This window comes from Gavia stellata, chromosome 5 (genome assembly GCF_030936135.1).
Source record: "Gavia stellata isolate bGavSte3 chromosome 5, bGavSte3.hap2, whole genome shotgun sequence".
Classification (NCBI taxonomy): domain Eukaryota; kingdom Metazoa; phylum Chordata; class Aves; order Gaviiformes; family Gaviidae; genus Gavia; species Gavia stellata.
The window spans coordinates 55,250,666-55,265,750 of record NC_082598.1 but is presented as its reverse complement, the minus strand read 5'-3'; the positions used below and the strand labels follow the sequence as shown (position 1 = coordinate 55,265,750).

The 15,085-nt window shown below is 44.0% G+C and overlaps 1 protein-coding gene across 2 annotated transcripts in view; it reads right to left on the bottom strand.

Moving 5' to 3' along the window:
* Positions 1-15,085, bottom strand: part of DAPP1 (dual adaptor of phosphotyrosine and 3-phosphoinositides 1) — a 60,186-nt gene that overhangs the window by 15,033 nt on the left and 30,068 nt on the right. The window contains exon 1 of one of the 2 annotated variants that reach the window (XM_059818113.1): positions 7,652-7,713. The exons of the other annotated variant lie outside the window; for it this stretch is intronic. Within the exon in view, the coding sequence (XP_059674096.1) occupies positions 7,652-7,713 (62 nt within the window). Of the gene's footprint in view, positions 1-7,651; positions 7,714-15,085 lie in introns of those variants that run through there. 2 annotated transcript variants of the gene reach the window in all.

Genomic DNA, 15,085 nt, shown 5'->3' with positions numbered 1-15,085 from the left:
CTCTCGCTTCTGTGCAAAAGAAACATACATTGAGAAAATCTGTAAATGATCCTTTTCATAAAGGAGGTGTATTCAGTTTGAGGTTGCTCATAAGTGTGCTGTTACCTTATTTCCAAAAAGCCTTTTACTAAGATTTTAAAATAGAAGTAATTTAAGTTTAAAAAATGTTGGGTTTAAATCTACTCTTTTCTTTACACGTAAAAGGCCAGTGACTAATGAAATTTTACCACTATGAAAAACAAACAATAATGAAACTCAACCAAAAACCAACAACACAAACACACCCACTTAATTGGGAAAATAATGTTGTTTTAAATTGCAGTTTTACATATTTGCTGACAAGGTTGCACCAGTCGTCTTGCCTAAATATGCTGTCTCAGACAAAAATCTCTCAAATGTTACCGTGTTCCTCTTGCTCAGCTGAGAAAGTGGAAATGGATGTGAGACAGTAACACAGATCTTAGTGCCAAAGTGACTGTGTTATACATAGCTGTTTTTTCTTTCTCCTCCTGACTGTCACAGATGGTTCAATCAGGAAAAACTGTCAGGCTACTTAGATATTCCACTGTGAAAACGGTCACTCAAAATTTGTTCAAATTGCATGAACACAGGTAAAATTCAAAAACACTGTGGAAAATTTAGCATTTGCACAGAGACCACCAGGAAAGTAAATAAAGACACACCTATGCAAATAGTCTGCTCTCCCAGTCAAGCCTGCCTGATGACACAAATACAAGTAAACAGGGCTAAAAAGAAACGCAAACAGCCTTGTGGTTAGACACTACTAGATACACTTCAGTTGAATTTAAGTGTTTGTCAGAGGGGGAATCCTTCTATTTATCTTGTTTAGAAAAAATCTTCTAGGCAGTTCTTTGAAATTTGTGGGTAAATCAAGGTGGGAGATACGGCTCATTCAGCAAGACACTGTAAAGGGCAGTCACCTCTAGCTTAAGTTTTGTCTTCTGAGTGATGTCTGGGGGAGGAAACTGTTGATAGAAAACATAATACTATATCTTCCTTCTTGCCTTCTTAAAACAAGCAGTTAAGGAAAACAAAAGGCTTACAAATACCCATCTGTTTGAAGCCCCTAGCAAGTCCTTCAAAAAGCTGAATTGTCTTGCCTTAACTCTTTCATTTTGAACCATGATGCATAACTTGCATATTGGGCTGTTCCTGAAGGTCCTTCTAAAAGTCATCTTTATTTGACCCAACTTAGAGTCTTGTATTCGCTACAAAAAAAAAAAAAAAAAAATCTGGAAATATGCCCTGTACTTTGACACTTGTCAGACTGAAAATCACCAGTAGTGTAGAAATTGCCTGGGGTTCCCGGTTCAGATTTCTCTGGAAAAACACAAGAAGAAGGATAGAGGAAAATCCTTCCCTGCTTCAGAGCCACTTCTGCTGGGTGCCCTTGGCCTTGTGCACCCTCCTGTCTCAAATGCATCGGTACTTCTGGGAGGTTTTCCTTTTCTAATTATTTCATTTCTCCTATAAAAAATCCTGCATGCTCCCCTTTTTTGGGTTCCTTATCACCAATTTGACTAGCGATCTCAGTTTCAGAGTTTATAATTGCTGTCATTTATGCATTCTTGTTACTTTAACTTTTTCCTAATTTACATTAAATCTCTTTATCCCATACGTGTAAGCATGTTTGTGTAGTTAGAGCATGTTGAAAGAGCATGCTATTCTTCCTGCTCTTTGGAGTGGGGGAGTCTGCTGGGTCCATGAAAGCCCGTCTTAAGATGGGCACGCAGCCCTAGTGAGAATACATTTGTTTCTCTTTAGAAATAAAGCATTTTCAGAAATCAGCCCATTCTGTAGATCAGATTGCACTGGTGACAGCGTAGGAAGGGCTTTACTGGCATTGCTGTTAAGACAAGGAGGAGAAAAATGAGGTGCACAGTTTCCCAGAGAACCAAAACTCCTAAGAGCACACAGCCTTGCCCTAAGGATCTGCCCACTCAGTCACCAGTGGGGTTCCCCTGTGGGGTAAGCTGGTGTCTGTCACAGTAAATGCCATGTTTGTGCTGCCCAGCCGTACCACTGCAGCTATGCTAGCCATCACAATTCCAGAACAGGACGCACTCATGTTAAAACTTCTTTCGTTAAGGTCTCTGTGCACTTAATGCAGTGACTAGACCCCCCTACACAGCGGTGATGATCAGGAGTATGTTACAGCAATGTTAGGGTGGGAAACTCCCTCTTCAGGTAAGAACATGATCCTGAAAATGTTCATTTATTCTTTTCTTTAACAACCCAAGATGCCTCAATGAAAAATGTTAATGAAACTTCATTTCTATGTCCCCTGCAGATCAGACAGCGCTTAGGTATGGCATCTGTCTTTTCTGATAATGCTGTTGACAAAGAAACCATATGGATTTTTTGCAAAACATTTCTGCCTGTTTATATAGGGGCTGGTGAATAAACCTGTAGCTGGCATCAGGTGGATTAACTTTTTAACAATACTGGAATACACAAGGAACCCAAACATTCATCCGTGGTTAACCCAAGGATGAACGCTGAGTGACTTGAATAAATCTCTTCTCAGCCATTTCTATGTGCAAACCGTGTAACACCGGGTAGAAACACTTGCTTTTCTTCCTCATAAAAATGAAAGATAGCCAGCGCCAGAAGAGAGCACAGCTGGAAGTCCTGACTGCCATTTGGTTTTAGTGTCTGGAGTGAACTCCGAGCTATGCCCAGCCGTCAAATAAATGCAGTAGGCATAGGTCACTCTTATTTTTTGTGTCCTTATCATATTATGTTCTCCGATAGTTACAGCCTGGATAGAGTTAGAAACTGGTATGCATGTTTGGCTTGCTTTTGTAAAGAGTCAGGCAATTCAAAGTTCCTTCTCTGAAGCAGGAAGGAGATTCTCAGTATGCAGCTGGGTGATCTCTCTGCTCCCTTCCCAGAAGCTCCCTCCCCTACCGCATAAGGTGCAATATTGCTTGTGCTTCTCGGTGGGTGACCGTCCCCGTGGAAAGCACCTTGGCTGCCTGAGCTGCAGGAGCCACGCAGAAACACGGTCAATCTAATTCATCTCTCGTCCACTCTGAAAGGGAACAGAGGTCTACATTAGGGGGGAGATGGTCCAGATGTGCTCTCAGTAGGACTTCGCTCCAATTTTATTCAGAGCCGTTATTTACCCTGGGTTGGGGTTTTTTTGTGGTGCTAGATGTTGGCAGGTTTTGCACTTCTTTTGGTATTAAACAAATATCTTTGACAACAAGGAGTTGAATTTTCTTACGCTTTGAAACTATATACTAGCCTCAAAGATGTATTCCTATTCTTAGGCTAAAGGAGTAGTACACTGTACTGCTTGATGGAGTGAGCGGGAAAGCACTGACTTACCTTCTTTGGCTGGACACAATGCTTTTCACGTGCCTGTACTCCAAAAATGACTCTACAAAATAGCCTCACTACTTCTCTATTCTCTGCATGCTGGATTTTGGCAACTTCCAGATCATATCTGTCAAGTTCTTTATTTATTTTAACTTTTTTCCTAATATCAAACCCTAGAAGTATTACCTATCATCTGAAAGTCGCAAAGGGCTCTCTGTGCCTCACATCAGTAAAAGTGAAGCTTTTAATGGCGCATGAGTTGACAGAGCTCTAGAAAACCTACAAAAGAGAGAATGCTAAGACAGAAGTTATAGGTGGCATACAACCAAAATTGGTATTTATTAGACATCCTTTCAATGTGTCACACTGAAACACTTAATCACACACCTATGTAATGTACTTTGTTGGAATACAAGGGTGCCATTTCATGGGTAAAATAATTTAAAAATAGAAATATGAGAAAGTAACATCAGTGTAGCCAGCCTTAAAGTTCATGTCTTCTAACTGTAGGCTTTCACTAGTTCAGCTTCTGCTTTTCACTTCCATTTTCTCTCCCCCTTCTCTCAACTGCCTTTGTTCTGATTTTCACCCATTTCTTTTGCCCTCTTTCTAGCCGTTGTAATTTTGCCCTTGTTTACATTAGAAATGTAGATGGAGGAAAAAAAAAAATCTTATGACCATTTGCCCTGTCCTAGTCATACAAGTTCCTCAATTCCCCAATTCTATCATCAGCTGATCTAGGCCTGTGGCCTAATTTCTCTTCTGCTACTAAAACTAAGCATGAAGTGTATTGTTCAGTCTTACAAATACTGTCTGTCATGGTATTGTCAAATCTGGTGGTGGAGGAACATAAAAGCTGTGCTGCAAGGGATGACAAAGAACGCTCAGACTGCAAAAGGAAAAAGGCTACAAAAACTTGTTTCCCCTTGCCCTGTCCCTTTCACCTCCAAAAGACAAACAGCTTTGCCCAAGTGCTATGTCAGGACGGAAGCTGCATTACCAGACCAGCCTGTAATTACTCCGGGGATGAGATATTCCACATTCTCATCTCTTGCGCAAGTAACATGAACTGCAATGTGGAATTCCCCAAACTCACATTATACGTGACCAACTACAGCAGTTTCACACCGCAGTGCGCAGGCTGTCCTTTTAGCAGTAACAGCAATCGATGTGATTGGAAAAAGGTTTGACTCCAGGAACAGCCAGAGACCTTCAAAGAATCATTATGGCAATTTCCCTTTCCTTTAAGCCAAGATGCTTATGTCTCTTTTGACAAACCTCACTGTTCCCTTTTAAATATTTTGGTAGATTTAGGGAAGAAGTCAATGAACGAGGTAACACATTTTTAAGAACATGTTCCGATTTTGATCTTCCTTTTCATTAGCATTAGTCCCACCTATAAACACCTTGACAATGAAGCTGACAGTAATGTGAATTTTCACTTTGAACTCTTGATTGTTTGACCACCCAAACTCTCCAAATAAATATAAGCTACCATCTTCCCTCAGACTGAACGAAATAGTTTTTTAAAAAAAAAAAAAAAAGCCAAACCCGTCACTCTTGCTTTCTTTTGTTGTGATGTAAAAGGTCAGAAAGTCCATCTTTACAAATACTGAGGCTCTGGAAAAAAAAAAATCCAATCTGATAAACAGCTGTAGATATATCTAGATCTTTCAGTGACTGTGATTGTCCCTGATGATAACTGGGATTGTTAGATTTTATTTCTTGATTTTTTTTTTTTTTGTGACAGATGGGATACCTCTAGAGCAAATGTAAAATAAAGACGGGTTTTGTATATATTGATTTTCTTTTTTTTCTCCCTCCCTCCTGCCTTGCTCTCACCAGCTCCAATATTCTCAGTGTAATTACAGGAGCATTAATCTAGACCAGTCCAGTAAATACCAGGTCCTCCAAACCTAGCAGAGTCAGATAGGTTTTACACTGCACACCCATCTACATTGCTGTCAACTTTCCATTTTGATGACCAGCTGACCTGATAAACTGTGACGATATCCCGGTACCGAACCTCCTTTCTCTTAAATGTAAAGAAAAAGTCCTTCCCATTTCACACTTCTTCAAACCTTCACCAACTTCTTTCATTTTTGCACAGTAAAGCAGAAGCTCTAAAATAACCTGCTTGTAATTCCCCCCCCCCCCCCCGAGGTATGTGGACGTCAAAGCTGCTCCTCATTTGAATGACCCTCGTCTCTATGGTCTTTACTATGGTAATGACGTATATTGCTCACTGGAATTGGGTCTCAGTTGTGCTAGATACTATGTCAGGTGTAAGGGGAACTCGGCACTGTGACAGCACCAGGGACTAAGTTTAGGATAAAAAACCCTTGTGCTGGCTGAGAATTTAATGTTATGGTCTGGAGAGTGACACACCTACTTCTCACAGCTGAGAAAGTATTTACATTAAGAGATCTTTTAGACTATGCTACCAGAATGTTTGGTGAGTGAGGAATTCTTTTTCCTCTTTAGAAAAAAGCAACAAAAGAAAGAAGTAGCTTTAGCACTAGCTGTCAAAAGGACTTTGTTTAATGATTTGAAGGGAATCTTTGCTTGGCATTGCTTATTCACCTTTAGTGCATTTAACTCAACACACTGCCCTGAAGGAGATGCTTAGCTATTTTGTGGTAGAGTGAAACGTTTAGGTTTTCCATTGAAGTGGAAATAAAATCAAGAAGCTACAGCTTTAAAAATGCATATTTGTAGCCTTTTCATTTGTAGTCTTTCCTTCTCACTGGTACCACATCAGGTATTCCATCAGGCTGCAGTCCCACAAGATCACCTATGAGGACAAACTCCTTGCCAACCAGTGAGGCTGTTTATAAGCACAAATTACTGGCATAAATCAACTCAGGCCATATAGTCTAAATGAATAAAAGTCTGGCAATTGGGAATCATGCTTCCCACAACAGCTGCAACAGTGGGGGTATTTTTGGGTTTTTTTCTGTAGATACTTTTTTGGGATGAGTGTACTCTTACAGACGTAAAGGAAAAGCATACAATACCGACTTTGGGTACCACTGCAAAGTGACTTTACTTCATTTTGTATTTGTTAGATGCTTCAGTAACAGGCATTTCATTAACAGGTTCTTCTAAATATGGGAAAATATCAGCAGAATGGAGATAGTAATTCCAAGTCTCTTTGTTGCACGCCAATTTCTTCACTAAGTGAATTAATCACAAAAATAAACGATGAGTTGGTCCTTACCCATAAGTACTCAGGAAGCAAAAAACCTTTACTTTTTTCATCTATTCTTTTTGAATGCAGAGCTGAGACCAGAGCCTTTTTGCTTGGTCAGTATCTTCGCTGGCCTTTCTTCTGCTTTGTCTCCCCCTCGCTTTGCTGCCACTGATCCTTCCCTCCCTGGCCTCCCGATGCCCACCTGTGCCGCTCCTCCAGCCCGTGTTTCTTCTCGCCCACGGCAATGCTGCCGGTGAAAAAGTAACCCAAGCCTTCCTCCTGTAGAAACCAAAACTAACTGGCAGCCAACATGGGCGAGTCACGTCGGACAGGGAGCGAGGTCTGTTGCAACCTTCAGCCTTCCTTTTTGCTGCTCGGGTTTTGCTTTTGAGTGAGGGTGACATCCTCGTAACGGCTGCCAGCCCTCCACTGCTCCCACTCCCGAGGCGCCCCGGGGAAGGCTGCTGCCTCCCAGGGCCCAGCAAGGAGGGGCCGGCATGGCGGCTGGGATGGCAGCCCTCTGGGCCAGGGCCCAGGCCAAGCTAAGAGGAGATGGCCAAAGGGATGGCACAGCTCTGCAGCCGGGGAGGACAGGCAGCTCTGAGGACAAGCTCTGGGTTTGGAGCTCCCGTGCGACGCGGGTAAGCAACATGGCGCAACCCGGGCTCTCCCCAGTGGAGGAGGTTTCAACGCCACGGGCCTTCTCTGAGGGATGCTGTAGCCCTCTGCCTCTAAGTCTCCGCTATATTTGAACGCCTGCCTGCGCTCTAGTTTTTCTAACTATTATTTATTTCTCCCACTTACCTGCGGCACGCCAGCATCCCCGTACACGGGAGCCTGCCGGCCTCTCGGACCCGCCACAGGGACGAGGCGCTGGGCTTCTCTGAGGGGCTGCATGGCGTGCATGGAGCCCTTCGGCGGGCACGTTAGAACAAACCCCAGCTTATCTCGTTCCTCACTTCGTTACCAAATTCAGCTGCAAGAACCAGCAGCTCCCACCCTGTCAGCTCCCGCCGGGCGGCCCGGCACCACCCGACAGAGACCCTCAGCCCCCCCGCGGCGGGGCGGGGGCCGCCATTTCGCGCGGGGACCCCCGCCCCGACGGCCGCTTACCCGAGCGCCTCCAGCTCCTCGTCCAGCGGCGCGGCGGGACGCGGCTCCCGGCGCTGGGTCATCGTCCCGGCGCGGCTCTCCGCCCCACCGGGGGACGACGGCCGCCCACGGCCGCCTCCGAGGGCCGCTGAGGAAGTGCGCGGACGGGGCGGCACCTCCCCGGGCGGGTGCTGTCCCGCCTCGCCGCCGCGGGGTGCCCCGTCGCGGGGGGGCCCACCCCGGCCCCCCCGTCGCGGGGGGGCCCACCCCGGCCCCCCCGGCGAGGAAACGACCCCTCCCCGGGGCTTTTCGGGGCCCTGTCAGCGGGGCCTGGCCCCTCAGCAGGGGCGGCCGGAGCCCCTTGGGTAGCCAGCGGTGCCCGGTGTGCACCATGTCTCTCCCACCCTGAAATACTGTATTCATTCTCAGAATGATTCGTATTTCCAGTTACTTTAATCTGTACATCCCAGAAGTTCATATTCTCAAGGGTTTTGTGTACGTTCATTTTTCTCTTGCAATGGATGCCCCCCACCCCTCCCACGTCCACCAAAGTACTCGGTGAGAAACTCTGTGGAGGTTTCCGGATTAAAGTGAAATGTACTTATTCTGTAAGCGCCAGGCATTAAAATACTGTACCCACCCAACCCCGAGAGTCCCGTGGGGTTGGCAGCTTGCCCCTCCAGGCACAGCTCTCCGGGGTGGGCTACCGCCGCTGCGGATGGCTTGCCTCGGAAGCGGGACGCTGCCCGCCCGGGGCCTGCCTCGCCAGGGCACCGGGCACCCTGACTAGCTGGCTTCTGCGGTGATGGTCATCCCCCTCCGTGCAGGCTTGAAAGAGATCATACTGTCTCGCAGAAACGGTAATAGGAACGTAATGTAAGAGATCGCTGAAAAGATACTGGCAAACAGGGCACGAGGTTGTATCAGAGGACTGAGCTCTGTGAACGAGAAACCGGAGCGTTAGCCAGTGCCTGTCCTTCCAAATGCTTAAACGATTTGCTGCATACTAGAGGTTATTTGTATTCGCCAATACTTCATGGGCAGTAACTATAGGTCTGGCAAGTTCTTTACCAAACTTCTTTGACAAAAAGACAAGGCTCCAATGTGAAAAAAGAAATAAATGGTTGAGTGCTATTTTCCAGTCACACACACTGAAGTTTTCACCAGGTATCCAGTACTGAAAATAAGTTGTTTCCAGAAAAACGGATATTTAAAGAGGCTAGAACAGCTACCTATTTTCTCACAAGCAGTTGTATGGCACCACGCGCAGTGTGGAGCTTAAAATCATTTGGAACAGGCTCGTTAAAAGCCTGCTGCTCCTGCTGCTCTCGGGGAATCAGTTTTGGAAGAGCTTTTCTAGCCTCCCGAGTGGGAAAAGCTTCACAGAGTTTCCATATGTCAGATCAGGCTGTCCTGCTGTTTGAGCTTCTAATTGTGCTTTCCCTGGCTCCAAGGTGCTCTGCTCCTCTGCTCGGCTGTTCGTCTCGGCAGCCAAATGTTCACTTGTAGATACAGATTTCGCAAATAAGCTGGGGTTTTTTTTCCTTATTAGGAAAAAATAATATTTTTTTTAATTAGGGAAAAAATATTTTTTTTCCTCTTTCTGAATTTGTCCCTTCCTCTATCCCTTATTGAAACCTTGTGATCTGATACTGTCTTTGGTAACCTGATCTTGAAATCCACAACCTTCGGTTAAATAGGTGCTTTTGATATCTCCATGCTTTGCTTGTATTTGCTGGATAGATTTATTTATTATTGTTCTCCCGTTCTGAAAGATGCTTTGTTTGTTTTCAGTGGTGCTGAACCCGTTGCAGGTTATCTTGTTTGTCTGTGTTACTGAAAGAGGCAGAAAAGCGGTTATCAAAATTTCTGGGTTACAGAGGAAAAAGCAGGGAAAGAAAAATTAAGTAAATTCCAAACGATGAAGAGCCACAACTAAATTTTGGTGAATTCTAATTACATCACCAATTGTCTTAATTGCAGGCTCAAAGGTGGTTTCCAGCCCTTGTGTACCCCATTGTGTTTTGTGCACCGGCGTGTTGCGGTGGGAGAGGGTTCCCATCTGGGAGCAGATGCTTCCTCTTACTCTGCACCTGAGAGTGCAACGTTTCCTCTTTGTTCACAGAAAAAAAATAAAAGCAGAAATTGTAGTCTCATGCAGCATGGATCAGCCTCCCCTTTAATGACGTCCGCTTGAATTTGGGTTTTTAACATACATTAGCCACAGGGCAGAAAGGCTACAAATTCCAGCTTGCATTTCCTAAAAGCCAACATACTTCAGTGTCAGGGTTTTGGTCCCTTTCCCAGGCGTGAGCATCCCTGTCGCGGGACTCTGGTGTCCAGTTTGAGCACTGAGCGGAGCAGACCTGTAGATAGCAGCAGTGCTCTAGCCTTGTAGCTCAGCCCAGAGCACTGCTGAGATCAAAGCACCCCTGAAAGAAACAGCAGAATAAGGTGTCTTTTTGAAAAATCAGTGGGTAGTTTGGTTTTCTTCTCTTCTCACATCTGTCAGTCATCATATACCAAAGCGTGATTTAATTAAAAAAAAAAAAAAGTCTTGAAGTCTTGCTTGAATAACTGCCCATCTCATAGAAAAAAAACCCAAACCCTATTGTTTTAACTTCAGGTCATGAATAAACATAAGGAAAACTATGGCCATCGAAATGGGGAGGGGAAGGCCAATAATGATCAATACAATAATGATCCCTTGTCTTCTGTGTCACACTAGGTTATTATAGAATGCCGTAATTACCAGCAGACTTTAAACTCCACTAAATGCTTTACATGGCAGCTGCCAGGTCTCTCAGACTAGCAGGTGCTTTCTTCTAGGACAGTGCATTTGGAGGTGATGTGCCTATGTTTGGGCAGAAATTGTGGGATCGCTAGGCAACGTGATACCGCATGTGTCCTGCAAGTGGTCAGGTCCCCGGATCACGATGGTTCTTCCCGGTTTTCAAGTTTTTACATAGCAATTGCTTAAAACTATTTGAAAGCTTTAATTTTTTTCAGATAGGTGTCTTTTTGTACTTGAGTTTCAAGATATATTCATGTAATAGAGGAGAATTTGGCTTAGATAGCAGTGCGACTAATAAAGCTGGTAAAGAGACTTGATTGCTGCAAAAGTGTAATTAAATAATTCCAGTTACTTAGTCTCCGAATCTGTCACAGGTTGTCTTTCTTATTGAAACAATTTTTTTGTTGGAAAACACTTGACATACTGGATATCAGCATAGTGATAAGTTTTCTCTGCAGATTTTGAGGTGCCTGAGACATGTTTATTTAATGTGTTCCATATTTCCGTGATCAACACATTTTCAGAGCATGCCAGCTAACCCTACGTTGTCTGCAATCTGTTCAGACAGGAAACATGGAACAGAGGTGAGAAAAGGGATGTGAAACTACACAGGTTCTTAGGGAAAAGGGGCTTGAAGACAAGTTGGGCAAAAGGAAGGGTTATTCCTCCACCATTTTATCCTACAGTTCGGGCTGGACAGAGCCTCTGTACCTGAAGATTGCTGTAGCTGTGTTGCTGTGAAGGCTCATTCCCCAGGCTTGGATTAGGACCACATCTCCACCTAGATACAGCAAGAGATGCGACAGCCATGTCCTCCCAAATCTTTGTAAAGTTTCCTGCCAAGTAGGATGGGCACAGCCATGTCACATGCAAATATGATTACGTATGGGATCCCAAAGATATTTATTTAATAATTCAGCTTTTTAAGTCTCTTAACTCTGTCCTTAGTAAAAAAACTCACATTCCCCATAGTCAAAGATGTGACTTTTGGGACCAACCACGTAACACTTTCTCCTCTCGTTTGTTCAGCTCTAGGAAATTCAGCTACCCCTTTAGGGGTAAGTAAAGGAGGATTTTTTTTCTGATTTGTGAACTTAAACAGGGACATGGAAATCCGTACAGGAAGTTTGCCTTGATGCTTGTTAATTTTCTCTAGTCCTTGCTTGCTGTGTGCATAACCAAGAGCTGGAGCATGTATATTTTGAGATGATAGTGGGAGCTTAAAGGCTTCTAGTTAGAACAGCTGTGTTATTGCACATGGTTCGGTTTTCACAGATTTAATAATGTGGATAATGACGTGAAGATACGTGTTCCCAGTTTCAGTTCTACAAGGAAAACTTTCTAGGAACTTTTTCAATCCACTGTTTAACGCACATGTGAGCTTGAAGCCTTCAATATGTTTTTCAGGTCTCCTCAGACACAGCCCAAGTCTCTTTAAAACTTCCTACCTTATAGCAATGTCGTTCTCTCTAAATAGACGGGGGTGTGTTGCAAATGCTTTTTCTATCTAGCCAAACCCCAAGATAATCTCAAGAAACAAACCTGAACATTTAGGAATTATTTTTAAATGAGAAAATGTGAGTTTCAGGGGCTGTTAGTGGCAGCACGTGTGGGGAGGTGTAGGAGAGTGGGTCTTGTTGCCAAAGGCCAGGGTGAGGGGTGTGGATGGAGCCAGGCAGCCCTTCTTGTGGGCCATGTGGTGCCTGGAGCCAAGTGACCTGCCAGCGGTCAGGTCTCTGTCCAAGAGGCATCATGCCTGGCTGGCAAGTCTGTGCACTGTCATTACCCGGTATGTAGATGCAGAGAGGAGGAGGCTCTCCAGACTCCCTCGAATCTGTGTCTGTGCTGTAGCAATCTGGGGTAGGGAGTTGTGTCAGAGTTGGAGACCTGAACGTCCTCACACCTGGAGCCCCACCAGGGATTTCTGCTCCTCTCCCGCTTTCTTGTGAAGCCAACCCATAGCTTTGTCCTGCAGCAAAACCCAGGGTCCCAGCTCCACATCTGTAACGAGTTACAGCTCCCAGCTGACCACAGACTCGGGTTCAGATCACACTTGGGGTTACAGTACCTATCTGACATGCTTAAGCTAGAGACTGCTAGTGCAGCCAGAGCATAACTGAACACAGATGCCGGTGTCCAACGATATGCAACAAAATTGATAGAGAAACAGCATATGTTTTTAGGATCATGTAAAAGTATCTTAAAATATAGAATGAAACTGTTTAAACTAGAAAGGAGGTTAGGAAAAATAGCTGAGAATAGTTTTACTTGCTGTTTTGTGAAACTCGATTTCTTGTGTGATCCTGTTACAGCTCATTTACATAAGTTTTTTCTTTTCTTTTTTTTTTTTTTTCATTTTGAAATTTGCCACTTTGGCTTTTTGCAGCTTCAATGTCTAGGTTCAAATAATGTACAAAATGTATGCATGCACTATCAAACTTGATATCCCTATCACTTTATGCAACTGTTTATGGATACAGGGACAAACTGTATGAGTTACACTGAGAGCTGAGTAGAAAGGAGCTAGGGAGAAAAATTATTTTACCCAAATAAAATTATGTTACATCAGTAGCTCCGAAAACATTTGAATGTTGCATCATTTTGCATTTTATGGCACTGTTGCTGCATAAGCAGGATACTGAGAATGTGGGTCAAAAAGGGGATGTAAATTACTTTCTGAGGACAACGATTGCAATTGTGATGCCTTTTCTTTGCTGGGGAAACATGGGTTAATATGCTGCTCACATCTGTGTAATAGAAACCTAGAAGGCATCTTGCTGGAATTATGGATGCCAGCATTTTCCAGAGCCTTGTCAAAAGCTCAGTTCATTGCCAGTTGCTAATTTAAAGCTACATATGCCCCATGGCAGGACAATTTTTTCTAAAACAGATAAGAACCTAACCTTAGAAAGGGTGCACGTGCTTTATAATTAATATTTCATGGCCCCTAATTGCTTTAATTGGTGTTCAATGTGCTGTGAATGCCCAGTATTGACGGCTGCTTCTTTTACCAGCATATGGCATGAATGACCATTTGCAAGCCAGCAGCGGTTTCATCTTCCATTCCGTGTTGAGGCATTTCAGCGACTCTAAAAACCAATACTTTGTCACATTAACACCCACGACCAGCCACCTATCGGGGTCCGGGTTATAAATAGAGATCCTCTCCAGAAGCATAGTCTTACCTGAGACATCCATCTGCAAGTGCCGCCAGGCATGATCCTTGCATGCCCATTACTGGGTGGTTGCAGTGGATCTCTCCTGCAAAGAGGAGGGAGGAGAGGTTGCACATGTTCCTGTGCACAGTGCGCTTTCCCAGCTCAAAGAGGTGAGAGCACGTGCTCTGTTGGTTTTGGAAGATTGTGTGAAAGGAGGACGGGGCAGGGGAGGCAGGCAACCATGCTATGTTCTCCTCCAGAGCCTTGGAAATGCACCAGCCTTTCTTCTGCCAGGACTGTCACTTTTCTGCGTTTAAACTGCAGATATTGCCCGTTTTTTTGCAAGGCGAGTGCATTCGGCCAAGTAGCACAGTAGGTGGTATTAAAAAATCCCGCATGACTGCACCGCTTCCCCATAGCTATTTATTGTACCATGGACTACAACAGCTGCGCTGGGCTTCCACGTGACATACGTGTCTGGTCTGTGCCAACATATCAGTCAGCCCGTCAAGTCCTCTTATTTATATTGCGACTTTCATAGCAGCAGTCTCACTCCACTTCACATGTTATAATTAGATCTTGAAAAGCAGTTCAGATAAACATAACTCAAATGTTAAAAATCTCCAAACTGATTGACATAAACAAGTAAAGTAGCAAGGGGCTGAGCAATTTGGTTTTGATACGTCCTTGCCAGCATGACTTTGGTGTAGTGATCTGGCTCTGTTTTGAACGAAATACAGCTTTCATGTAGTGGTTTCACTTTGGAGCAAAAAAATGTTTTCTCTCTTGGCTAAACTGAAGGCAGTTAGCTGTGCAAGACAGGAGTATTGCATGGTGTATTTGCAGAGTAGCGGTTGTCATCTTTGATTATGTTTCCTTACAGCAGAGCAGGGTTCCCTCCTGTTTATCTGTTGCAAAGTTGATATAGCTCAGACCTTGTCAACACTGTGGATGTGTTCCAAGTATAGCCACTGATCTAAATTCATTTCAGATAGACAAAACTAATTAAAAGACAGTTGTATCCCGCAATATGGATGACTGAAATATAAGCTGTAATTGAACAAAGAGAGAATTTGCCTATGGCCTGAGAATAAACCAGTGAGGATTTTTCTGGTTGAAGAGGAAGAATTAAGGAAATTGAGAGTTGAGACGCAGACCTGATACTGTAAAGAAAATGGAGGAGACTCTTAGAAACATGGGGATTTTACTGTTATTATGGCCTGGTTTGATTTCAGGAAGTTAAGAATCTCCTCTTTGCACTCAGAAATTCAATTTGCATTTGTATTCAGTCAATGAGTCTGTCTTCTTTCCCAGTCCTGACAGACTCTAAGATGTAATACCTGGAATCAGAATTTGGGATCTCTTGTTGGCCACCTTTATTTCTTGGCATTTCTCCGATTTTTACATTTAGTGCATGACACGGGTTGGAGGGGGAATGGGTTATTTGTGGGCTCCCAGGAAATCCTAAGTTTGAGACAAGAAGTTCATAAGGTGCTAGCTCTC